Source organism: Hyla sarda, chromosome 1 (genome assembly GCF_029499605.1).
Source record: "Hyla sarda isolate aHylSar1 chromosome 1, aHylSar1.hap1, whole genome shotgun sequence".
Lineage (NCBI taxonomy): Eukaryota > Metazoa > Chordata > Amphibia > Anura > Hylidae > Hyla > Hyla sarda.
Window position 1 is genome coordinate 43,311,827 of NC_079189.1, and position 24,944 is coordinate 43,336,770.

At 44.7% G+C, this 24,944-nt stretch overlaps 1 protein-coding gene across 2 annotated transcripts in view; it reads left to right on the top strand.

Moving 5' to 3' along the window:
• Positions 1–24,493, top strand: part of MAEA (macrophage erythroblast attacher, E3 ubiquitin ligase) — an 80,883-nt gene extending 56,390 nt beyond the window's left edge. For both annotated transcript variants that reach the window (XM_056554783.1, XM_056554809.1), the window contains exons 4-9: positions 4,106–4,228; positions 8,419–8,495; positions 13,526–13,634; positions 18,755–18,888; positions 21,286–21,481; positions 23,663–24,493. In XM_056554783.1, the coding sequence (XP_056410758.1) occupies positions 4,106–4,228; positions 8,419–8,495; positions 13,526–13,634; positions 18,755–18,888; positions 21,286–21,481; positions 23,663–23,758 (735 nt within the window). In that variant the 3' untranslated portion in view covers positions 23,759–24,493. The remainder of the gene's footprint in view (positions 1–4,105; positions 4,229–8,418; positions 8,496–13,525; positions 13,635–18,754; positions 18,889–21,285; positions 21,482–23,662) is intronic.
• The last annotated feature ends 451 nt before the right edge of the window (positions 24,494–24,944 follow it).

A 24,944-nucleotide genomic window follows, 5' to 3' on the forward strand; every position in this document is an offset into this window, starting at 1 on the left:
AAAAATTTATTTAATATCTGACAAAAAAAATGACATTACACATTCCCTTTAATAAGAATTAAGGCATGCCCTGTCCATATGTGCTGTTTGGGGTATATGAGCATCATGGTAGGGGATCCCTCCCTCCATCCACTCTGTGCTCCCACTCTGGTTAACTCAAGCCATCCTTGTATTAGGAAGACGACCAGTCATCTGAATGGCCATCATGTAATGCTACCTGTCCTCTGTAGGGGAAATACCTTGCTGGCCATGTCTACCCTCTCTGAAAAATTTGCATGCGATCGGGATACTGGGTTTGAAAGGGGTGAGCAACATTGGGCAGGAAAAGCACATATTCATGCACACTGTTAGGGCCCATTCACTCTACGGAATTTCCGAGCTGTGAAATTCCACGCAGAAATTCCAGTGCAGCAGCCTCCCATGGTTTTCAGTGTTATTTTACTGCAGAATCTTTGCTTCAGGAAATATGTATTCTGTGCTCCAGCAAAAAAAAAAAACAATGTACATTCTTTTTGCGGAATTCCATGCAGAGTGCATTAATGGAGCTGTCACATGTTGCACATAGAAATTCCATAGTGTGAATGGGCCCTTAAAGGGGTAGTCCAGTGGTGAAAAACTTATCCCCTATCCTAAGGATAGGGGATAAGTTTGAGATCGCGGGGGGTCCAACCGCTGGGGCCCCCCTGTGATCTCTCTGTACGGGGCCCCGGCTCTCCGCCGAGATAGCGGGTGTCGACCCCCGCACGAGGCGGCGGCCGACACGCCCCCTCAATACATCTCAATGGCAGAGCCGGAGATTGCCGAAGGCAGCGCTTCGGCTCTGCCATAGAGTTGTATTGAGGGGGCGTGTCGGCCGCCGCCTCGTGCGGAGGTCGACACGCCCCCTTCCCGCGGGCTGTCGGGGCTCCGTACAGGAGATCGCAGGGGGCCCCAGCGGTCGGACCCCCCGCGATCTGCAACTTATCCCCTATCCTTAGGATAGGGGATAAGTTGCTCACCACTGAGTCACCACTGGACTACTCCTTTAAAGGGGTACTCCGCTGCTCAGCATTTGGAACAAACTCTGGAACGCTGGAACCAGCATCGGGAGCTCATTAAATCATAGCCAGGCCCCCCTCGGGACATCACGCCCTGCCCCCTCAATGCAAGTCTATGGGAGGGGGCGTGACGGCTGTCACGCCCCCTCCCATAGACTTGCATTGAGGGGGCCGGTGTGACGTCATGAGTGCGCAGGGCTATGATGTCACGAGCTCCGGCGTTCGGAACAATTTATTCCAAACGCTGAGCAGTGGAGTACCCCTTTTAAGGCTTGGTGATCCCTTAGTTAGCTGTTAAATTATGATTTCTTCATTGTACCAGTAGGAGACCAGTGTTTTTTTTTTTTTTCCCCATTATAACTGGGCAGGCTGTACAGAAACAGCAGTCGCTCTGCTCCGCTTCTTCTCTAGTGCACGCTCAGTCAGTACAAGCAGAGGAGATTCCCCTTGTGGGATTGTTTAGGAGTCTGATCTGGTGGCCAGGTCTTTGGAGTCTGACATATTATTCTTCTATGAAAACATATTTATCAATCTAATTTGCTAAGAATTTAGTTTAGAAAAAAAATTGTATACTAGCAACGTGCACACAAATTTCGTTTTGTACGCAGTGTACTTTTTCTAGAGAAGGTAAAACTCTGTAAGAATGGGCACGATGATGGCAGTCAATGCCCAGGAGAGTCTCTAAAGGTCACCACATATCTGGTGTCACATTCCGCTGAAGAAAAACTCTCCTGTACATTTACCGCTAGTCCTGAAGTAAGAGACAGGAAAAATAAAATCGAATTATTTCTCATATTTTATTACTAGTCAAGAGTGGCAGAGCTGATTCCTAGTTCTAAGACGCTGAACTTTGTATTGTTCAACACTGCAAAGTATCTGTGCAGGGGTTGTTATACAGCAGTGCTATCGGTACTTCTGGAATGTTGTTGCAGTCAAATCTTAAAATAAAAAATAAATAAAAATACATTTGGAAAAAAATATACAAGTCTAAAGTATTTGGACAATTGTCCTTTTAAAGGGCTGTATAGTGAGTGAATGAGCATGAACTGGAATACCTGATATACTGTACATGACTCATAGACCAAAGTGCTGACCCCTTTCACATCCATTTTTTTCTCTCTGCCACTCGCTATCACTCTCTCTCTGCCGCGGTGTCTCTGCCGTTCGCTGCCGCTGTGTCTCTGCCGCTCGCTGCCGCTGTGTCTCTGCCGCTGTGTCTCTGCCGCTCGCTGCCGCTGTGTCTCTGCCGTTCACTGCCGCTGTGTCTCTGCCGTTCGCTGCCGCTGTGTCTCTGCCGTTCGCTGCCGCTGTGTCTCTGCCGTTCGCTGCCGCTGTGTCTCTGCCGTTCGCTGCCGCTGTGTCTCTGCCGTTCGCTGCCGCTGTGTCTCTGCCGTTCGCTGCCGCTGTGTCTCTGCCGTTCGCTGCCGCTGTGTCTCTGCCGTTCGCTGCCGCTGTGTCTCTGCCGTTCGCTGCCGCTGTGTCTCTGCCGTTCGCTGCCGCTGTGTCTCTGCCGTTCGCTGCCGCTCTGTCTCTGCCGCTCTGTCTCTGCCGTTCGCTGCCGCTCTGTCTCTGCCGTTCGCTGCCGCTCTGTCTCTGCCGTTCGCTGCCGCTCTGTCTCTGCCGTTCGCTGCCGCTCTGTCTCTGCCGTTCGCTGCCGCTCTGTCTCTGCCGTTCGCTGCCGCTCTGTCTCTGCCGTTCGCTGCCGCTCTGTCTCTGCCGTTCGCTGCCGCTCTGTCTCTGCCGTTCGCTGCCACTCTGTTGCTCTGTCTTTGCCGCTCTCTGTCGCGCTGTTGCTCTGTCTTTGCCGCTCTCTTTTGCGCTGTTGCTCTGTCTTTGCCGCTCTCTGTCGCGCTGTTGCTCTGTCTTTGCCGCTCTCTGTCGCGCTGTTGCTCTGTCTTTGCCGCTCTCTGTCGCGCTGTTGCTCTGTCTTTGCTGCTCTCTGTTGCTCTGTCTCTGTTGCTCATTGTCACTTGCTGGCACTCTGTCGCTATCACTCTCTCTGCCGCTTACTGCCGTTCTGTCTCTGCCGCTCTGTCTCTCTCTGCCACTCTCGCTCTGGATCTGCCACTCGCAGAGACAGTGCATTCATGGAAATAGGAAGGTCCCTATGCTTTATATCCCCCAAAGTAGCACTGCAGGGAAATTGCACACTTACTTTGGGGTTTTTTCACAGATTACACCCGATTGCTAGGGGTCCAAGAAGGGGGTTTGTCAGCTGATTGTCAAAGGATCCTTCTGACAAGTAGGAATAGTTAAAGGAAACGGCCTGGTGGTGGTCCACGATTAATGCTGCTTGAAGACCAATGTTACCTCATTAAAAGTATTCAGATGGAAAACATTTTCAAGTTTTAGGCCACATTTTTGTCTAGTCTGTAGTATTTTCCACGGGGAGGGGCAAATCTAAAGGATCTTGTCGACTCTCCTGACGTCTTTATAGTGAATATTTGCATAATGCCAAGTAGAGTGCAAATGGGCTTTGAAGCTCCTCACAACAGCAATAATGTCTCCGTAAGGAGAAGTTTTACCCCATTCCCATAATGTTATTCTAGAACAACTTTCCTTAGAATTCTGCATTGTGCTGTTCCGCTGATATTCCTCCAAGCAATGTATGCATAAATGTATCAAGTGGGTGTTACCAGTTGGCAGTGTGTCCATACACACTGACACTGGCAGCACTGATTAGGCAATGTTGGCATCTTGGGGCACACCCCTTTGACAAGAAAAATGGTAAAACCCATTTGTCCGTTTAGGGTAGGGTCACATGAAGCGCATCCGCAGCATATTTCACACTGCAGATGTGCCGACGCCAGTCAATAGAGCGAGCTCTAGTGACTGGCATCGGTGCATCCGCAGCGTGAAATACACTGAGGGTACGCTACGTGTGACCCTACCCTTAGAGAAAAAATTCAAGTTGGAAAAACAGTGTAAGGGCACAATGCAGAGCTCCAAGAAAAGATGGATTTTATATACCTGTTAACAGATGTCTGACATAGATGAGCCTATTAGTTAATATGATTAAATTATGTAGTGTATGAAAATAATGTAATTTCCTACCCTTGTTCTTGCAGGATCTAGTAAATATAGAAATGTTCCTTACTGCGAAGGAAGTGGAGGAATCCCTGGAAAGACAAGAGACCATGACCTGCCTGGCATGGTGCCATGATAACAAGTCTAGACTTAGGAAAATGAAGGTATGTTATGCTGCAGTTTATTTACTATGAAGTGCTGTGTGTGTTTGTGTAGTATGCGTTTTTTTGCCATAGACCAGAAGAGTTGTCTTTTTAGTCCTGGGCATTTGGTGTCAAACAAAGGGGTACTCCGGTGGAAAACAATTTTTTACAAATCAACTTGTGCCAGAAAACTTATACAGATTTGTAAATTACTTCTGTAAAAAAAAATCTTAATCCTACCAGTACTTATCAGCTGCTGTATGTTCTAGAAGAAGTTGAGTTGTTATTTTCAGTCTGACCACAGTGCTCTCTGACACCTCTGTCTGTCTCAGGAACTGTCCAGAGCAGGAGAGATTTGCTATGGGGATTTGCTCCTTCTTTGGACAGTTCCTGACACGGACAGAGGTGTCAGCAGAGAGCACTGTGGTCAGACAGAAAAGAAAAACTCAACTTCCTCTGGAGCATACAGCAGCTAATAAGTACTGGAACGGTTAAGATTTTTTAATAGAAATAATAACAAAATGTTTTCCACCGGAGTACCCGTTTAAGGGGGCCAAATCGGTACATAGTCCATGAGGACTGGGATGTCATGAATGCTTATATCCCACTCCAACAAACATATACTAAACTGCAGTCTGGGAGTATACGCAATATACAGGCCTTCAGATCTTTTGTCTTTTAACATTGTTTTATGTTGCAGCCTTGAGCTACAATAAAAAAATTAAAAAAAGTTACCCCCATCATTCTACACTTAATACCCCATAATGAGAAAGTGAAAACAGAATGTTAAAAATCTTTAATAATTTATAGATAAGATAAAAACTAAAATCTTGCAGTGACCTAAGTATTCAGACCCTTTACTCAGGACTTAGGTGAAGCCCCTTTGGCGGTGATTTCATCCTCCAGTCTTCTTGGAGATGAGGCCACAAGGTTTACCCACCTGGATTTGGGGATTTTCTGCTAAAACCTGTCCAGGCATGCTGGGGGTTGTCGTTTTGCAACAGCTGGAGACACACGGTTTGGAAAACGCTGAGCTAAGTGTTTTTTATTTTTATTTTTGAATAATAGTTTTTTATTAAAATTTTTCAAGGTATAAAGTACAACAGCATCATAAGATGCAACAGAACACACCAATAAGGATAAAGCTCATAATAAATTCAAAATAAATATGCGGCATGGTTTCATAAACATTTTTAACCAAACAAGGAAACCAACAGTGGTGATCGGAATTTCAATATAATCCAGTCCAAAAAAGAAGAAGACATGGGGGGGAGATTTATCAAAACCTGTGCAGAGGAAGAGTGGTGCAGTTGCCCATAGCAACCAATCAGATTGCTTCTTTCATTTTCCACAGGCCTCTTTAGAGGCCTGTGGAAAATGAAAGAAGCAATCTGATTGGTTGCTATGGGCAACTGCACCACTCTTCCTCTGCACAGGTTTTGATAAATCTCCCCCATGGTCCATATTATGGTAGCTAGTGTTTAGAACTAGTAATGAAGCAATTACTCAGTGTTATGTGATTCAGTTAGGTAGAGTAGGTAACTGTTAGGATAACCTCTAGGTGAATGGCCCAAATGAGTTGTCTTCTGAAAATCAAAAAAAAAAAAAAAACTCTAAAAGGCTGGGAATAGCTATGAAAACTGAATACATTAGCGAATACCATCCCTCAGATATCTATGCAATATGGGGACAATTTCCGTTTTTCCCACCACCCCCTAAAGGTATTGAAGCTCACAGAGCCGAGGGCTATGATTTTTTTCAAAGGAATAGGTGGTATTGATTTTCGCTATTACCGATTCCAAAGATGGGACAGTAGCCGACTTCCAATGACTTGCCAGTGCCGTTTTTGGCAATTATGCAGATAATGCAATATAAGTCTCTGCCACGCTTGGGAATAGAGGCCAATTCTAAGAATAGCAAGACCGAATGAGGTGACCACGGTATAGCACAACCTAAGACCTCTCTCAAGAATCTAGCACATGCGGACCAGAAGGGTTTCATGTTAGGGAGGATAGAGTGTGCCTCTGTTCCCGCATCCTCTCCAGCATCTATCTGAGACCTCAGGATATATCAAAGCTACCGTGTTTCTCCGAAAATAAGACCGGGTCTTATATTAATTTTAGACAGAAAAAAAACACACTAGGGCTTATTTTCAGGGTAGGGCTTATTTATTTACGGTATGTACCTTGAACAACATGGGGGCTGTAGCAGTGTGGAGGATGGGGGGCTGTAGCAGTGTGGAGGATGGGGGGCTGTAGCAGTGTGGAGGATGCCGCACCCCCCCCCATCTTCCACACGACTACAGTCCCCCCATCCTCCCGCAGCCCCCCCATTCTCCACACTCCCGCAGCCCCCCATCCTCCACACTCCCGCAGCCCCCCATCCTCCACACTCCTACAGCCCCTCATCCTCCCCTTCCCCTGTCATCCTCCACACTCCTACAGTGCCCCCCACCTGGCAGTCTGCAGCCCACTCTGATAATCCTGCTAAGGCTTACTTTCAGGGTAGGGTTTATTTTCGGGGAAACAGGGTAGTCTATCAGGTGTATAATACCAGCGCAGAATGGGTTTCACTGCTGATTCAACATGTGCGGAACACTGAAAAGCAAGATATATATGTTTGAAAGCTAGTTTCCAGTCCTGCATTGGGAAGGTTTTCTGTAGGCCTCGTTCCCATAGCCTTAATGGGTAGGGCTTGATGTCACTATGATTGTGCATGAGAGCAGAATAGAATGGCTTCAATCCCTTTCGGGGGGTACTGAGTAGACTAAATGCTGAGTAGACACAATTACCTGGGGGGTAAGGCCGTGCAAGCAGTGCCGTAGTTGTAAACATTTGTAAAAATCCTGCTTGGGGATATGAAATTTAGATGCTAGGTCTGAGAATGAAAGTAAGAGGCCTTCATTGTACATGTGCCGAACTTGGACAATACCTCTCCGGGTCCAGGAGGCTAAGTCTATGTTTGGGAGGAAAGGCTGCAAAAAGGTAAGTGGAATATCCATAAGGGACATCTGGACCGAGCCTGCCATATGTGTGATGAAAAAAGTCCAAGCTGCGTAGAAAGCTTTCACTATGGGATTGGACAATTTCAGGCACGGGGGAGACCACTGAGCTAAATGTTGCTACCAATATTCCAATGTCGGGATCAGACTTTCCCCCGATCCTGTTCGTTTAACCCCTTAGATGTCATGGTCATTAGCATCCTCAGCTTCTCAAACAGTTTGACCGAGCAAGGGGACCTCTTTTACCCCATCACTGACCATCACCTGATGGTGTTTTTATGCAGTCAGGGAGCCTGACAAAGGCTATTACCATATCATTTTTAACTGGCAATAATAATCCCGAAGGATGATGAAAACTATTAAAGGATCAGCTAAACCTGGTCTTAGTCTGAAAGGCCTAATAGACCTTGTTTTTAGGAAGATCACCAAGAACAACCACTATGCATCTATATTATGTTGCCTCTGCCCTTCATTGTTGGGAGGCACCAATCTCCCAGGAGGACTGGAGATATCCGGACGGGGAGAGTCAGGGCCCGGTTATGGAGATCGCAGGGATCCCAAAAGTCGTACCCCCCGAGATCAGACACTTATCTATCCCGTGGATAGGAGATACGTTCCTAAGCACTGAAATACCCCTTTATGGTCTATTCACACCTACAGTATTCTGCGCAGATTTGATGCGCAGGATTTGAAGCTGTGTTCACTCATTCAGTTTACATTGAAATCTGCAGCAGAAAATCCTGCGCATCAAATCTGCGCAGAATACTGTACGTGTGAATAGACCATTAAAGGGGTACTACACTGACCAGCGTTCGGAACTAAATATTCCGAATGCTGTTTTTGGCCATCACGCCCTCTCCCATAGACTTGCATCAAAGGGCATGGCTGACCGCTGCAGCGCAAAAACAGCGCTCGGAACACTTAGTTCCGAACACTGGCCAGTGGAGTACCCCTTTAAGTGTTTCCTTATGAAGACAGGTCAGGAGAGATAACAGCTCCTCTCTAGTCTGTACTTCTGACATAGAGAAGGTCTGTCTCTGTTCCCCATGTTGTAGACGTTTCTTTACGATCTTGGTCCAGTGACCATGGCTTCTCATTGTTTTTGCAGTCCTGTCATAAGCAATTGGTAATAGCTAGTGATGTCTTGAGCATGAAACAAACAAAGGGTTTTTCGAATCTAGTAATTTCTCACTTCTTCTTCCTTCTCCAGAGCTGCCTGGAATTCAGCCTGAGGATCCAGGAGTTCATAGAACTAATTCGACAGAACAAGAGGCTGGATGCTGTTAGGTAAGAACTCCCACGTCTCCTCATCTGGAAAGCCATGAGTTTACTGCTTGTCAGGGCCCCTTGTCTGTTCCTCATAGTGAAGGTATTACATCCCCTCTCCATGGTACGTGTCAGGTGGACACTGCATAACACAAGATTTTCCTTTGTCCACTCTATGGTTGAGATTGGCTCAATTCTCTTTCCATTCATGGAATCAAAGGCGAATGACCAGGGAGTCAGGAGTTTGTCTGGCGCAGAGAGGAACCATCAGACAGCCAAGTAAAATCAATGGATTTATTAGATGCAACGCGTTTGGCTGCGCATGCGCAGCTTCATCAGGCATGACAAAGGGAGGCTGGTAACAGGTATATATACCTCCAGGAATTAACCATTAGAGTGCTTTTTGAAAAGAATTGTTACATAGAGTTACATATCCATATGACAATATATAAAAAAGATACATAAATACATATAAACAGAAATCACAAAAATAGTAATAAGACAGCAATATGAAAGCACAATGCAATCCTATAAATATATATATAAATATATATAATTATCGCATGTGATGTGAATATGACACCAAAACGACTCAAGAAATCGCTCCGCTAAATCGCCGCTAAATTGTGCGACACTCAACAACACAAGTTGGATATTATTTCAAAAAAAAAAAAATATATATATATATATATATATGGTATAAAGAGTCATGTCAATTGGTTCAAGAGATAGAAAAATTATTATTTAATTGTATATCGCTACCTTATTAAAAAATAATAATAAAATAAAATAATATAATAAAATAAAAAATAATAATTCATGGTGACCAGTGGAAGGGGCCTCCTGCAACAGTCTGCTGTATAGAGCAATCAGTGGAGTTGCATGACTGCTATGCATTCCCTGTCTGCTCCTCTGCCTATGGCATTGTTCAGCACAAGGCTGCATGCTGTAAACACACCTTATTTTTCACTAACTGTCCCCAAAAAAATCTATATGTGTACATGGCAGTGAGATGGAGATGCAAACTGTTGGGGCTGGTCAGAGGTGGTTACATTTTTTAGTAAGTTATATATCTTGTTTTATTGATACACAATCTTTATGATGCCAAAATACCCTTTAATCTGTAGAAAAATAGTCAACACCACATTGATTGCGAACTTTATTGCATATATTTTCTTCCACATTTAAGTTAGTGGGGTTAAACTGTCGTACCAGCCCAGCTACGTGAGCAGATGAGCCACATGTAAAGCAGATGCACCACGAACCCTTCATTCCACGGGTTGGCTGGGTTCTGAAGGTTGGACCCCCCCCCAAACACACCCTCTGGCCCTGTAACAGCATATGAGTTTTTCTTGGAGTGTTCCTTTAAAGGGGTACTCCTGCCCTAAAACATCTTTTCCCCTATCCAAGGGATAGGGGATAAGATGTCTGACCGCTGGAGACCCTGCAATCTTGCATTCGGCACCCACCTCTTTGAGCTGCACGCCGCGCTGCCAGCTCACAAACTGCCAGGTGCCGACCACAGGGCTGCAGTATCATGACATCACGACTCCGCCCCCGTGTGCCATCACCCCCCGCTATGCAAGTCTTTGGGAGGGGGCGTGACGGCCGTCACGCCCCCTCCCATAGACTTGCATAGCGGGGGACGGAGTCGTGACATCGCGATACTCCGGCCCCGTGGTCGGCACCCGGCAGTTTGTGAGCTGGCAGCGCGGCATGCAGCTCAAAGAGGTGGGTGCCGAATGCAAGATGGGGGGGGGGTCCCCAGCGGTCGGACATCTTATCCCCTATCATTTGGATATCGTGACGTCACGATACTCCGGCCCCGTGGTGGGCACCCCGGCAGTTTGAGCTGCACGCCACGCTGCCAGCTCACAAAGAGGTGGGTGCCTAATGCTAGATTGCGGAGGTCCCCAGCGGCAGGACCCCCTGCGGTCAGACATCTTATCCCCTATCCTTGGAAAGGTTGTGTTAGTGTCCGAAGACTCTCCTCTTGTATTTGCCACCACCGTTTCGGAATCTGTTATGTTGGTATCTTTGCTCTACTGTGTCCACAGAATTGTAACTAGGTCACCTGTCACTTAATAGAGCCGATCTGAACGTCCATTTCCTTAAAGCCAGACTGATATTTGTTACAACACAGCTGGAGCTCACATCTATTAGAAAGCTTTGGTTATGTCCCGCTGTGGAGCCTCACAAGCGACGTCCGGGCTTTTAACACACAATTGAAATGTGTTTTTATTGATGAGCCTGTTGCGGCATAAAGCAGCTTTACGTGTGATGTGCACCAGCTAAGTAGCACTTTCAAGGAAGACTTAAAAAAGGGTATGTGAAAGCTTACATCCATGAGCCGTAATGACTGCAAATATTAAGTTACATCAAAATGCAATTTATGTGCAGGAACTTAATAGTACTAGTCAGCTATTTCTTACTGTGTGTGCAAAGACATCTGTAGAAGAAGCCAAGGCTAAAGTGGATGGTACTGAAATCCCCCTGTCTTCCTCTAGGACTGTCTGCCATATAATGTAAAGGTCTTAGCAGTGACCATGTGGACAGCAGAGAACTGTATGTGGGCCCTTCCTCTCCAGCACTTTATTAATTTAGCAATAATCTCGTGGCTTTCTAGCAAAATTATCATTAGCCTTCCGATATCTCTGGTGGGTCATGGCCCTGAGAGATCAATAAATGTCCTATAGATCATTAAATGGGTATTCTGACTTAAAGGGGTACTCCACTGCTCAGTGTTTGGAACAAACTGTTCCGAATGCTGGAGCCGGCGTTGGGAGCTCGTGACGTCATATTCCCGCCCCCCCCCTCAACGCAAGTCTATGGGAGGGGGCGTGACGGCTGTCACGCCCCCTCCCATAGACTTGCATTGAGGGGGTGGGGCATGACATAATGAGGGGGCGTGGCTATGGCATCACGAACTCCCGGCGTTGGCTTCAAACGCTGAGCAGCAGAGTACTCCTTTAAAGGAGAAGTATCATAAAAAATTGCCCCTATCTGAAGGATAGGGGATAAGTTTTTTAAATCGTGGGGTCTGAACGCTGGGGGCCGCCCGCGATCTGCTGTTTGAAGCCCCGGATTTTCATCACAGGAGCGCGTCACGACCCCTGCCCGAAGCAAGGGCCGCTATGCCCCCCTTCCATATAGCTCTATGGGAGAGCCATTCGGCAATCTTCGGCTCTCCCATAAAGCTATATAGAGGGGGCTTTGGGCAGGGGTCGTGGCGCGCCCCTTTGGTGGATTGCTGAGGCTCCAAACAGCAGATCGCGATTCCCGCGATCGAAAACGTATCCCCTATCCTTTGGATAGGAGATACGTTTTTTTTTTTTTTTTTTTTTTTTTTTCTTGATACTTATCCTTTAAAAGGGTACTCCGGAGGAAAAACAAATCCTCTGGTGCCAGAAAGTGACCTCTATATAAAAGTCCTTCCAGCACTTATCAGCTGCTGAATGCTCTAGAGGAAGTTGTGTGGTTCTTTACAGTCTGACCACAGTGCTCTCTGCTGCCATCTCTGTTAATGTCAGGAACTGTCCGGAACATGAGCAATTCTCCAAAGCAAACCTCTCATGTTTTGGACAGTGCCTGACCCGGACAGAGGTGGCAGCAGAGAGCACTGTGGTCATACTGGAAAGAACTACACAACTTCCACTGGAGCATACAGCAGCTAATAAAGTACTGGAAGGATTAAGATTTTTAAACAGAAGTAATTTAATAATCTGTATAACTTTTGGTCACTAGTTGATCGGCCGGAAAGGGGATAAATGTGAATTCAGAGAGGGTCCGGCCACTGGTCCAATCTCCTGAAGGGAATCCAAACCCTTTTGAATAGAGACTGAGTTGGCATGCACGCTGCCGCACCAACCAAAAAATTGTCAGGAATTGGAGAGAGAGCCTATGTAAAAGGATCGGCCCGGTGTATGATCTGATAGTGTTTTCCAACCAGTGTGCCTCCAGCTGTTGCAAAACTACAACTCCCAGCATGCCCGGACAGCCAAAGGCTGTCCGGGCATGCTAGGAGTTGTAGTTTTGCAACAGCTGGAGGCACACTCATTGGGAAACGCTGTTCTCAACGAGTGTGCCTCCAACTCTCTGCTTCATCAATAACCTGGTCCTATGTCTTATCCTTGCGCACCGTCAAATTGCTTCCCCCCCCCCCCATGCCTTTCTATCACCTCCATTATTTTCTTTCCACTCTGCTGCAAAGACGCCATTAGGAGCTGTGAGCTGTAATTAATCTGTGGGATCACCGCCTGCAAGAGAGTTTTTAGTTTTTCCAATCTAATCACAAACTTTTAATGGGGTAATATCATTATACCCCTTGAAGGACACGTGAGAAAGACGCAACATGCTGTGTCCTCTATATCCTCTGTGTTACAGCATCCATGTAGTCACACATGCTTCATGGAAGTGCATAGCCCGGCCAATGAAGAAGACACCACTGCCCTTTGTAAATGAAACAGGAATCTGCCTTCTGACCTTTGCTCTATTTACGGTCTACGGGACTAACGGCAGTAGCAGAATGTAGTCCGCTTTCTCTGTCAGTCCTAATGATGGTGAATGAAGAAGTGGCCATGCAGTTGAACTACCATTTTATTCACAAAGGGGTCTCGGGAACGGACTCCAAGCCCCTCCCCCCACATCCAGTGATCATACATTTATTACCTGTCCATTGAACCTAGATAAGATTGGATCAGGCCATTCACAGTAGGTGATGGTCACAGCTCCCCTCCTCCTCACTCCACACTGACCTTTGCACAGATTAAAAAGCATGCCCACTAAACTCCAGACTACATGTTCTTGTGGGCCATGTGGCTGCTGTAAAGCAAATTCCTGAATGCTGTTATAATAGAGATCAGCAGCACAGACAAGATAGCCCAATTAACTTCAATAGGGAAGTCAAAATCCTCAGCAAGTCTGACACGTGTGTGTGTGTGTGTGTGTTTGGACATCCCCTAAGGGACATCGGCAGCTATTTTTCCCTGTAGTACATAATTCAGCAGAACTCATGGCTTATTGTTACTGTCTTTTTACCTCTTTCCCTCCAGACATGCTAGAAAACACTTTAGCCAGGCAGAAGGGAGTCAGTTGGATGAGGTGCGACAAGTGATGGGGATGCTGGCGTTTCCTTCAGACACGCACATCTCTCCTTACAAGGTAAGCATGGGCTTTTAATTTTATATGCTAAGATTGGTTGCAGCCAGGGAAGCATCTTGTGGGCTTAAATGGGCACTGTCGCTTTAAAAAAAAAAAAAACTTTTCACATCTCCTAGAGACATGTCAATTTTAATTGGTGGTGGTCTGAACACTCAGACTCTGACCAATCAGGAGAACGAGCCAGGGGAAGTCTGTGCTAAAGGCATTCACTCCGTGCTCTGTGCCAGGTGGCCGAGACTTAGAGTACCTCTCGTGATCTTGTTAAATTTTATAATACTCCCAGTTCACTGCCCCCATCATGATAAACCACCCCTTGCCTTTATTTTTATTATTTGTTAGTTTGCTACCTTGATATTGTTCTGTATTTTCTGCTCAGTCTTAGTCAGATTCACAGGCTGGGAAGGGGCGTTCCCCAGCAGGTGTGACATCATCTGAAGCCATACAGGGGAGAACTTCCTCCCTCACTCTGTTACACACAGCCCAGAGCAGTTCAGTTTGAGATGGGCTATGACTGGCTAAGGCTGCACACACCCCCCTTAGCATTTTCTGATTTTGGAGTCCAAAGCCTGTGAAAAAGATGGGGGAAATGTGCTCTGGACAAGTAGGGAGACACCTAGTGGCAGCTTTTTAAACGCAAATAAAACATAGAAAACTTAAATTTTTTTTAAACAAAGTACATAAGAGTTTCTTTTATTTACCATAAGGAGTGCAATAGCAAAAATTAGTTGTAATCAGAGTGCCCATTTAATCTCCCATGCTAATCTATGGGTTTGTCTCAGTCACGTGCACAGAGAGCAGGGAGAGGAACGCTCAGCAGCTATGCGATCTTCTCCTGGCTCGTTCAGACTCTGAGCGATCAAAACTTTATACATGTGTCTAAGAAATGTCAAAAGTTTTTCAAGTGCCAGGTACACCCTATAGGAGAGTTCCGCACGTTATGGACCCATCTCGGAACATTATGGCTTCAAAATCAAAGCATTCTTGACCATCTCTGTCATGGGACACACAACTGAGAACATACACACGTTCTATTGATCGGTCAGAGTCTGAGTCTTTGACCATTTCAAACTCTTGATAGGTCTTAATCTTTGGGAGTAAATCAAATGTATTGAGGAGCAGGTTAAAGATGTTCTCCAGTTTAAATAATCCATTGATAAAGGGGAATGCTTGGTTCAGGATCCATCTATCCAGATATCAGAGTGGAGAGAATGTGTCATGAGCTTATTGTAAATTCACCCTTCTAAGGCTATGTTCATGTGCCGGAATGTCCACACGGAAGATCTCCGTGCGGACATTCTGCAGACCGCTATGCGGTCATAGATGGCTCTGCATTCCGTGCGGTGTCTGCAGAAAGAATGTACAGGTTCATTCTTTCTGCAGACACAGAAAATTGAATTTTTCCGTGCTGGATACATCTGGCACAGAAATTCCTCCGTGTGCACAGCGCAGCATAATCCCGTTGAATTTGACGGCACTCTGCTGGAGCGGTTTTTCCATGCAGACTTTCCAAGCGGAGTTCCACGTGGAAATTCTGACGTGTGAACATGGGCTAACAAATGAAAATTGTCCGAAATGATGAAACCCTTTAAACGGGCTGACGGCATTTATTAGATGGTTTACTGTACAACAAATTAATAACAAGTGGACTCCCAGTGATCAACTCAAATTTGTGTTGGGACCTGGTGTTACACAATCCCAATAAAATCAGTGAGCTGTCCAGATTCCTGCTTTCATGCTAATAGATGGGTTCACTTAGAATTCTCTAAAGTGGTACTCTGGAGGGAAAAAAAATGTTTTCAATTCAACTGGTACCAGAAAGTTATATAGATCTTAAATCTTAGCCCTACCAGTACTTATCAGTTGTTGTATGCTCCGGAGGAAGTTGTGTAGTTCTTCATGTTCTGACCACAGTGCTCTCTGCTGCCACTATCCGGAGCAAATCACCATAGCGAACCTCCACAGCTCTGGACAGTTTCTGACATGAACAAATGTGTCAGCAGAGAGCACTGTGGTCAAACTGGAAAGTACTACACAACTTTCTCTGGAGCATACAGCAGCTGATAAGTACTGGAATGGTTAAGATTTTTAAATAAAAGTAATTTACTAATCTGTAAAAAAATAAATACATAAATAAATAAATTTTATTCCACTGGAGTACCCCTTTAAGGTCCTTTAACCTTTACACCAGTTAATTTAAATAAAAAAATATATATACATTTTCCCTCCTGGAGTGCCGCTATAATAGTTTGGACTTTGGTATTGTGGATCCCTCCCAAGCCCCCCCCCCCTTCAATTAATACTGAACATTTAATTTACAAATTTTAAAGATAAGATGTCTTTGTGCCGGAGTACCCCCTTAACCGCAATAATTGCCACCAGTTACTAGCCATGAGAGAGACATGGAAAACTTGACCCCTTGGGTTTTCCTGGGGATTTACGTCCTGTACATGACCGCAGCATCGGAGCGGTGCTCGTGTCATGCACTGCAGGTCATCTATTTAAGCGTGCGCATTGCCGCAGATGCCGTGATATGTATTGATCACGGCATCTGAGGGGTTAATGGCAGACACCCGCGCGATCGCTGAATTCCGCCGTTACCGGCGGACTTCAGCCATCGCGCTGATGTCTGCCATTAACCCCTCAGATGCCGTGATCAATACATATCACGGCATCTGCAGCAATGCGTACGCTTAAATAGATGATCGGATCGCCTGCAGCGAAGTAAAAGAAAAGAAAAATTCAAAAATTGCTGCTTTTTGGTCAGATTTTATAAAAAATAAAAAAAATTTTTTATAAAAAGTGGTTTAAAAGTTTTATATACGCAAATGTGGCATCAATAAAAAGTAAAGATCACGGCGCTCGTACCGCCCCATGTATGGAAAAATGAAAAAGTTATAGGTGGTCAAAATAGGGCGATTTTAAACATACTGATTTTATACAAAAATTTTAGATTTTTTTTTTTAAGCAGTACAATAATAGAAAAGTATGTAGCCATGGATATCATTTTAATCGTATTGATCTATGGAATAAAGAACACGTCATTTCTACCGTAAATTGCACATTGTGAAAACAAAACCTACCAAAATTAGCAAAATTGTGGTTTTCATTTAAATTTCCTCCCTAAAAAAAATTATTTTTAGGGTTCGCCATACATTTTATGGTAAAATGAGGAGTCATTACAAAGTACAATTGGTCATGCAAAAAACAAGCCCTCTCATGGGTCTGTAGATGGAAATATTAAAGTTATGGATTTTAGAAGACGAGGAGGAGAAAAACGAAAATGCTAAAATAAAATTGGCCTGGTCCTTAAGGGGTTAAATGTTTTCCTTTTACGTGTATTTGACCTCCGCACTTTACATCCAGTCCCTGCAGATCTCCCAGTAGGTGGTACAACGATAAATGACAGGTTTTGTCTGCCAAGCTGTAATCCTCATATAAGGCTATACTTTGGATTTGCTGTCATCCTTCACTAGCAGCTGATCTTCCATGTACTGTAGATGACGTCTTCTACAACAATCTGATCCGTGATAGGAATTTAGATTGTTCTGCATTTGACTCCAGCTTTTAAAACGCTCTTTTAAATGGGGAGAAGGGGGTTTCTTGGAAGGAATTGGGAAAACTGGACCCCCTGATGCAGAGCATCGATACAAAGAAACATTACACAGACTGTCTGTTGACTTCAATAGATGCTGGGTAATGCCTAAACACGTGTCATAGGGACAGGTCAGTGGTGTTGATGGGTGGTCCGAATCACTAGCTAGGTCCCTCAGCTAGGTACCTTCTTTATGATAGACTCTGAGTGAGTGGTGTACAGACTCTTATACACCAAAGAAAATTAAGTTCAATAAGGCCACAGGAAAAATCACGATCATAAAACCATACTTTATTGATATACATTAAAGGGGTAGTCCAGCCCTGAAAAAACTTATCTCCTATCCTAAGGATAGGGGGTAAGTTTCAGATAGCGGGGGGGTCCGACCGCAGGGATCCCCGCAATCTCCTGTACAGGGCCCCAGCAGCCCGCGGGAAGGGGTGTGTCGACCACCGCACAAAGCGGCAGCTGACACCCCCCCCCCCCCTCAATACAACTATGGCAGAGCCAGAGCGCTGCCTTCGGCAATCTCCGGCTCTGCCATGGCGATGTATTGACGGGGCTTGTCGGCCGCCGCTTCGTGCGGTGGTCGGCACACGCCATCGGGCCTGAGAGCCAGGGCCCCGTACGAGAGATCAGAGGGTCCCAGCAGTCGGACCGCCTCTTGTCCCCCCGCTCTCTGAAACTTATCCCATATCCTTAGGATAGGGGATACGTTTTTTCAGGACTGGACTACTCCTTTAAAATATAATAATAGTGCGCACAATAAAGCAGATAATGACAGTTGCCAAATGCAACGCAGAGGGTGAACAGTATCTAACTGATTACACTCAATAAATACTGTAGAAATATAATGGGACATATCCCTATATAAACATAGTATATGTACTCTATCTGTAATAAACTGGATAACTACTGAGACTGTATTTCATGCAAATCACTAGTGACTGCTATGGAAAAGTGACTGTGCATAAAGGTGCGAAACAATATAATTCTGTTATAAATATAATAAAATTATATTACATATAGGTGTACAGACTCTCTAGACTTTCCATTACCCCATACACTGCTCACTTTCTTCTCCAAGCTTCCAGGTAACCTCTCTAGATTCATCAGACCAGGTCACCTTTTTCCATTGCTCCATGGTCCAGTTCTTATGTGCTCATTGTAGCTACTTTTGGTTGAAGAGTGAGGTCACCATGGGTGATGCACCATGTGTGCAGGCTCTATAGACTTTATGAGAGTCCATACACTGCTTACTCCATCCTCCAGGTGGAGCTGATGAGAAGGGTTGCAGTGGTTAGCTGAGCTCATCTTCCCCCTTTATTTTATTGATTGGTGGGTTTCTTGCTGCCAATTCCATTGTTAACGCCACTTATGTCCACATCTATTGTATGGTGAACACTACCCTAGATAAGACAACCACTAACGTGTTTATGTATCTAGAAGTATATTATACACTTTACAGTAGTACAATGACTGTAATTGGTAAGAAGTCTTTGTAATAATCCATTCATTTCTATTCTAGGATCTCCTGGACCCTGCCCGGTGGCGCATGCTTATCCAACAGTTCCGCTATGACAACTATAGACTACATCAGCTGGGAAATAACTCTGTTTTTACCATAACTCTTCAAGCAGGCCTATCTGCCATCAAAACACCGTATCCTCGATTATGCAGTCTTATTAAAGGGGTACTCTGCTGCTCAGTGTTTGGAACAAACTTTCCCAAACGCTTGAGCCGGCGCCGGGAGCTCGTTATGTCATAGCCCCACCCCCTCATGACATAACGCCCCACCCCCTCAATGCAAGTCTATGGGAGGGGGCTCCGCCCCCTCCCATAGACTTGCATTGAGGGGCGGAGCGTGACATGAGTGGGCGGGGCTATGACATCACGAGCTCCCTGCTCCAGCGTTTGGAACAGTTTGTTCCAAACTCTGAGAAGCGGAGTACCCCTTTAAGCCTTAAATGCTTGACAATGATTTCATATTATTTGTAGAGATATTGCAGCTAGATCTGAGCTTCATGCTCTGCAGAAACTGTAGAATCCTATAGGAACATAGGGGGGAATTTACCATTTGATCAGTTTCTTGTGCTATGATGCGTATGTTGCTAAAACTAATGATCGACTGGTTTTCCCAGTATGTAATTTATCATTCATGTATTAGCTTCGTAATATTGTTTAGGTTCCTCTCATGCCACCAAAACTTCTCTGACCCATCAAGATGGACTTCAAAAGACCTCTGAAGGTGTCTTGTGGTATCTGGCACCACCAAGACATGAGCAGCACATCTCTAAAAGGAAACCAATCATTAGATGTCTTCATATATAATGCTTTGCAACACGGTATATGGTAAAATCTTCTTCCTCACCATCACCGGTGGACGTTTCTGCCTGCAGGGATGGTGAGGATATGAAGTTTGAAACCGTTGCCAGGAGTGGAGAAACCTCTACTCTGACCCCCGCTGCCGAGATGAACTGGTTTCGGTAGCGACAGACCACTCTGCCAGTGACTGGTGGAACGGGCCTTCATTACTCTGACCATTTCTTCTTCAACGGTCAGAGCTGGAGTGGTCCAAGGTAAGAGACAGGAGTGGTCTGGAGATTATGGGGGTCCCAGCGGTTAAACACCCCCCTGTGATCAGACACTTATCCCCCACATCAATAACAACCTGAACTATAAAAAATAAAATAAAAATTTTATCTTACACAGTAAATGTTATAAATAACTAAAATGCGAAAATGGCAGCATTCGCCTCCCATATATCAATACTTTGTATGTACCTGAAAATGATACCAGTACCTTCGCCCCCCAATAAAAAAAAAAAAATGTTCCTATATGAACCCCAAAATGTTGCCATAAAAAGTACTTTTCCCACAAAAAAAAAACAATCCTTATGCGGCTTTGTCGAAGGAAAAAAAAAGTTATAGCTTTTACAATGCGGCAAGAAAAATTTAAGAAAACTTAGCGTTAAGTCCTAAATTGGCTTCGTCAATATGGGGTTAAAATAATAAACGTGCATCAGTACTCCCTTTACCGATCGTAAAGGAGAGTTACTGCTTGTTTATTGTATTGAAGCTTTTGGGGCTCTTATAAGAATAAATATATAAAATATTTAAACACTTAAAAGTCATGAAACTGAATTTTAATCTATAGATATAAAACTCAACATGTGTCTGTATATATGTGTATGTGTGTGTGTATGTTCCACAAAAACTTCCAAACGGCTAAAGATATTAACATGAAACTTGGCCACATGTTACTTATATGTCAACAACAAACATAGGATAGGTGATTTAACCCTTACTCACCCCCATTTTCCAGGGGCGGGGTTTATGTTTAAAGTCCCATACAAGTCTATGGAAAATATATGTTACTGCATGACTTCCAAACGGCTGGAGATATTTCGATAATACTTGGTCACATGTTACTTATATGTCCACTTAAAATATAGGATAGTTAATTTAACCCTTAACTACCCCCATTTGTGAGGGTCGGGGTTTTTGTTTAAAGTCCCATGCAAATCAATGGGAAATGTATGTTCTCACATAACTTCCGTACGGCTGGAGATATTTCAATACCTGGTACACATATTACGGGTCGGGATATGAGGACGGGATGGGAGGTCTGGATAGGAGGTCAAGATAGGAGGACGGGATGGTCGGGATATGAGGATGGGTTGGGAGGATGGGTTGGGAGGATGGGATGGGAGGTGGAGATGGGAGGACGGGATAGGAGGTTGAGATAGGTCGGGATAGGAGGTCGAGATAGGAGGACGGGATAGGAGGTCGGGGTATGAGGAGGGGGATATGGGGTTGGGATATGACAACAATATACGGGGATGGGATTTGAAGTCAAAAGCTTCCTCCTTTGTTGATTTTCCTCCCCAACAAGGATGAGGAAGGAAAAACCGGGCAACGCCGGGTACTCAGCTAGTAAATGATAAAAAAGGGAACGTGCTTGAAAGGGAAAGACATAAGATACGACTAGATACATTTTCATTAACATAAAATGTCATCATATTACCAGTTATTTTGGGTCTCCTTAACCACAACACAGACAGTGCTACAAAGAGGATGGGACTTCCAAAAACCCGGACTGCCCAGTGTGCAGCAAGTCCCTGAATAAACTAGCTCAGCCCCTTCCAATGGCACACTGTGCCAACTCCAGGCTTGTGTGTAAGATTTCGGGAGACGTCATGAATGAAAACAACCCTCCTATGATGCTGCCTAATGGATATGTCTATGGATATAATGTGAGTCCTCAAGTTCTATCCTAGGTAGCAGATGAGCTATGGAGTCTACACAACCACTGGGCGGTCTATTGAGGAGTTGCTTTGGAAAGCTGAATATTAAATACCTAAATTCTTTTTCTGTCAGAAATGGAGCAGCATAATAATTCCTTTCAAAGCTGAAGGTTTTCATAACCTGTCTGGCTCAAGCCTGCTGGAGATGCACTTTATGACAGATTGAGAGCTTTAGGAAATAATTTGGATGTCATTTCGGTAATGGAAACATAGTAAGATATTGCCGAAAAAATTATTCCAAAATGTAAATTGGAAATAGGAGCAGAGCAACATTTTTAAGGGGTTGTTGAGTGAGAAAACCAACCTGTGTATGGTGTAGAAAAGTATAATAAGACAGCTTACTAATATAATGCTGTTAGCCTTAGTGCAGAGATGTTCCATATCAGCTGTGCCCCCTTCCTGGCAAGCTGTCACGTCACAGGCTCTAAATCCCTTCTCTCCCGCTCCCCTCCTGTCAACATGGGACAAGACCAGTTATGTGAAGGGGGAGCTGGTATTACTGCTTATTAGATTTATCTTATTAGAAAAGGCAGCAGGAAGCCTATTCTGTCAGAAACTACTTTAACTGAGCATGGCTTCCTGCTGCCTTATCTAGTGAGTCATTAGTCTAATAAGCAGTAATATCAGCTCCTCCCTTTATATCACTGGTCTTGTCTCATGCTGAGAGAGGGGAAGGAGGGATGGGCGTTCTTTTGAGGATTTTGAGGCTGTGATATCACAGCTTACAAGGGAGAAAGCACAGCTGATATTGAAGATCTCTGCACTATAGCTAATAACATATTAGTAAGTTGCTTTATTATAGTTTTGACAACATTCACAGATTGTCTTTCTTTTGTGGCCAACTCTTTTAAAGGGGATTTTTTTTCTCTCCAATATTTGATTGGTGAGTATCCAGTAGGTCCAAAAGTGTCTCTTGAGAAAAGCTAAGTGGGATCTATTGGGATCAGGCAGATGCTTCGTGTTAGGGATTTCACGATACTAGTATCGGTATCGGGGCCGATACTAGCCATTTACATGGTCCTTGATACCAGGTCCGATACCTGCTGCCGCTCTGCTGCCCCGTTCTCCGGTCCTCCCGTCCGCTTCATAGTGTTCCATGGAGGAGCATGTGACACACACGTCACTCCTCCTCATCCCCTGCGTAACGCTACGGAGGAAGCGGAGTGACGTATATGTCACATGCTCCTCCATAGGACGACATGATGCGGAACGGAAGAACGGGGCAGTGGAGCGGTAGCCCCCGACGGAGGACAGCCGCAGGTGAGCTGTGTGCTGCTGCTAATGTCTACAGGGGGGCTTGCTGTCTGAAAAGGGGGCCCTGCTGCTGCTGTCTGAAAGGGGGGCCCAGTTGCTGCTGTCTAAAGGGGGGCCCTGCTGCTGCTGTCTAAAAGGGGGCCCTGCCGCTGTCTAAACGGGGGGGCCCTGCCGCTGTCTAAATGGGGGGGCTGCTGTCTACAGGGGGGGGCTGCTGCTAATGTCTGCAAGGGGATACTACCTACTATTAAAGACAATCTTACAGCAGAGTCACCTGCACTAACTTGAATTTATAGGTAGATAGTGCAGGTGACCCGGTTTCTAGGGCTGCTCACCATGTGATCATCGGTCTCACCGCCTCCATTGTACACAACAAGGACCCACATCATACGGTAAACAGCGCCAGAAACCGGGTCACCCTGCTGTCAGATTCCTTTTAAAATAAAAGTACTCGTACTTGGTATCGGCGAGTACTAGAATTAAAGTATTGGTACTCGGTCTAAAAATAAAAAATTGTATCGGGACATCCCTACTTTGTGTTAGTAATCATGGTTGCCCCAGTATTGGGAAACCCACAGTCAGGATCTTTCTTACCTTTTAAAAATTGTATTTGGATTATCTCCCGAACTCTCGAGTCACTCATCTGTTGACTACATTGTTTTGAAGTTGTTCTTCATCAGCACTAAGTAGGTTTGGTTGCGTAAGACTCCATGTGTAGTGCCACATGGAAAGTACTTATTCTCATTGCTATCCATTTATTTGTTTATTCATAATAAATATATATATATATATATAATATATATATATATAATATATATATATATATATATTTTTTTTTTTTTAACTAACATTTTGTTTTACCTCCCCTTTCTTCAGTCTCTTCTTTCTATTCGCCAAGATGACAAAGTGACTTGCCCAAGAACCAAAGAAGTCTTCAACTTCTCCCAAGCCGAGAAGGTCTACATCATGTAGATCTCATCCACGTGCCTCCCTAATGCTGCTGAAGATTAGACAGAGGGAGAGGTTCAGCAGTATCTCACGCACAACAAGTCCATGGGGTCACAGGGCACCCTATTCCATGGTTGCATTTATTCACTTCAATTGCGACCAAAGATTATCAACAAGCAACAACAAAAAAGTTACAACAACAAAGTGCAAAAACTGAAATAAAAAAAATTGTACTTTTAGGAGATTTCAATTCTTTTGATTGTGAGCATATATATATATATATTTTTTTTTTGTAACACAAGTCAAGACTGAGGCTACTGAAGCCCCATGACTAAAGTTATTTAATTCCTGACCCTTTCTTACTACACAAGTAGTAATGCCTACGAGGGTTGCGTTAGTTCTGTGTTAGGTCTTGGGATCATATCCGTATCGCTGCCTTATTCCTAGCTTTCAGAATGTACTACTCACATGGAAACACATAATACAGTCCTTCCTTCCTGCGTCGGATCTCTTTACCGCTCCCGGGACCTACGTTTTTAAGAAGCCAACTACGAGCCACCAGGAAAAGCCACGGTTCTGTTTTTAGCAGCGCAGGATTCGTCTTCACTCACCGCAGAAAGGAAAAAAAAAAAAAAAACATTTTAGTCTTTCCAAGTCTTTAGGAACCAGTGCTGTAGAAATTTGTATTTAGTGCTTATTTTTGCATGTTGGTGTTCATTAGCTAATAAAAAAAAATTGTAAATTTGAAACCTGTTAAGCGAATAGTGTGTTTATTTCTTTTTATGTTCCAAAATGAAAACCTATATGGGTTTGGAGCGGTGCCATGGTGTCATTGCACTTGGTGTCGATTACGGAAATATACTATACCTTTTTATTTATTTTTCATAATTTTTGCCTGGATTCTAAGAATGTGGCCGTCCAGTCACACAAAAAATGCCACGTCACTTGTTGGGTTTAAAAGGGGTACTCCGCTGCTCAGCATTTGAAAAAAACTGTTACTAACGCTTGCGACGGGAGCTTGTGACATGATAACCACGCCCCCTCATGACGTCACACCACGCCCCCTCAATGCAAGTCTATGGGAGGGGGCGTGACGATTGTCACGCCCCCTCCCAAAGACTTGCATTGAGGGGGTGGGGCGTGACATCATGAGGGGGCGGGGCTATGACATCCCAAGCTCCCGGCTCAAGCGTTAGGAACAGTTTGTTCC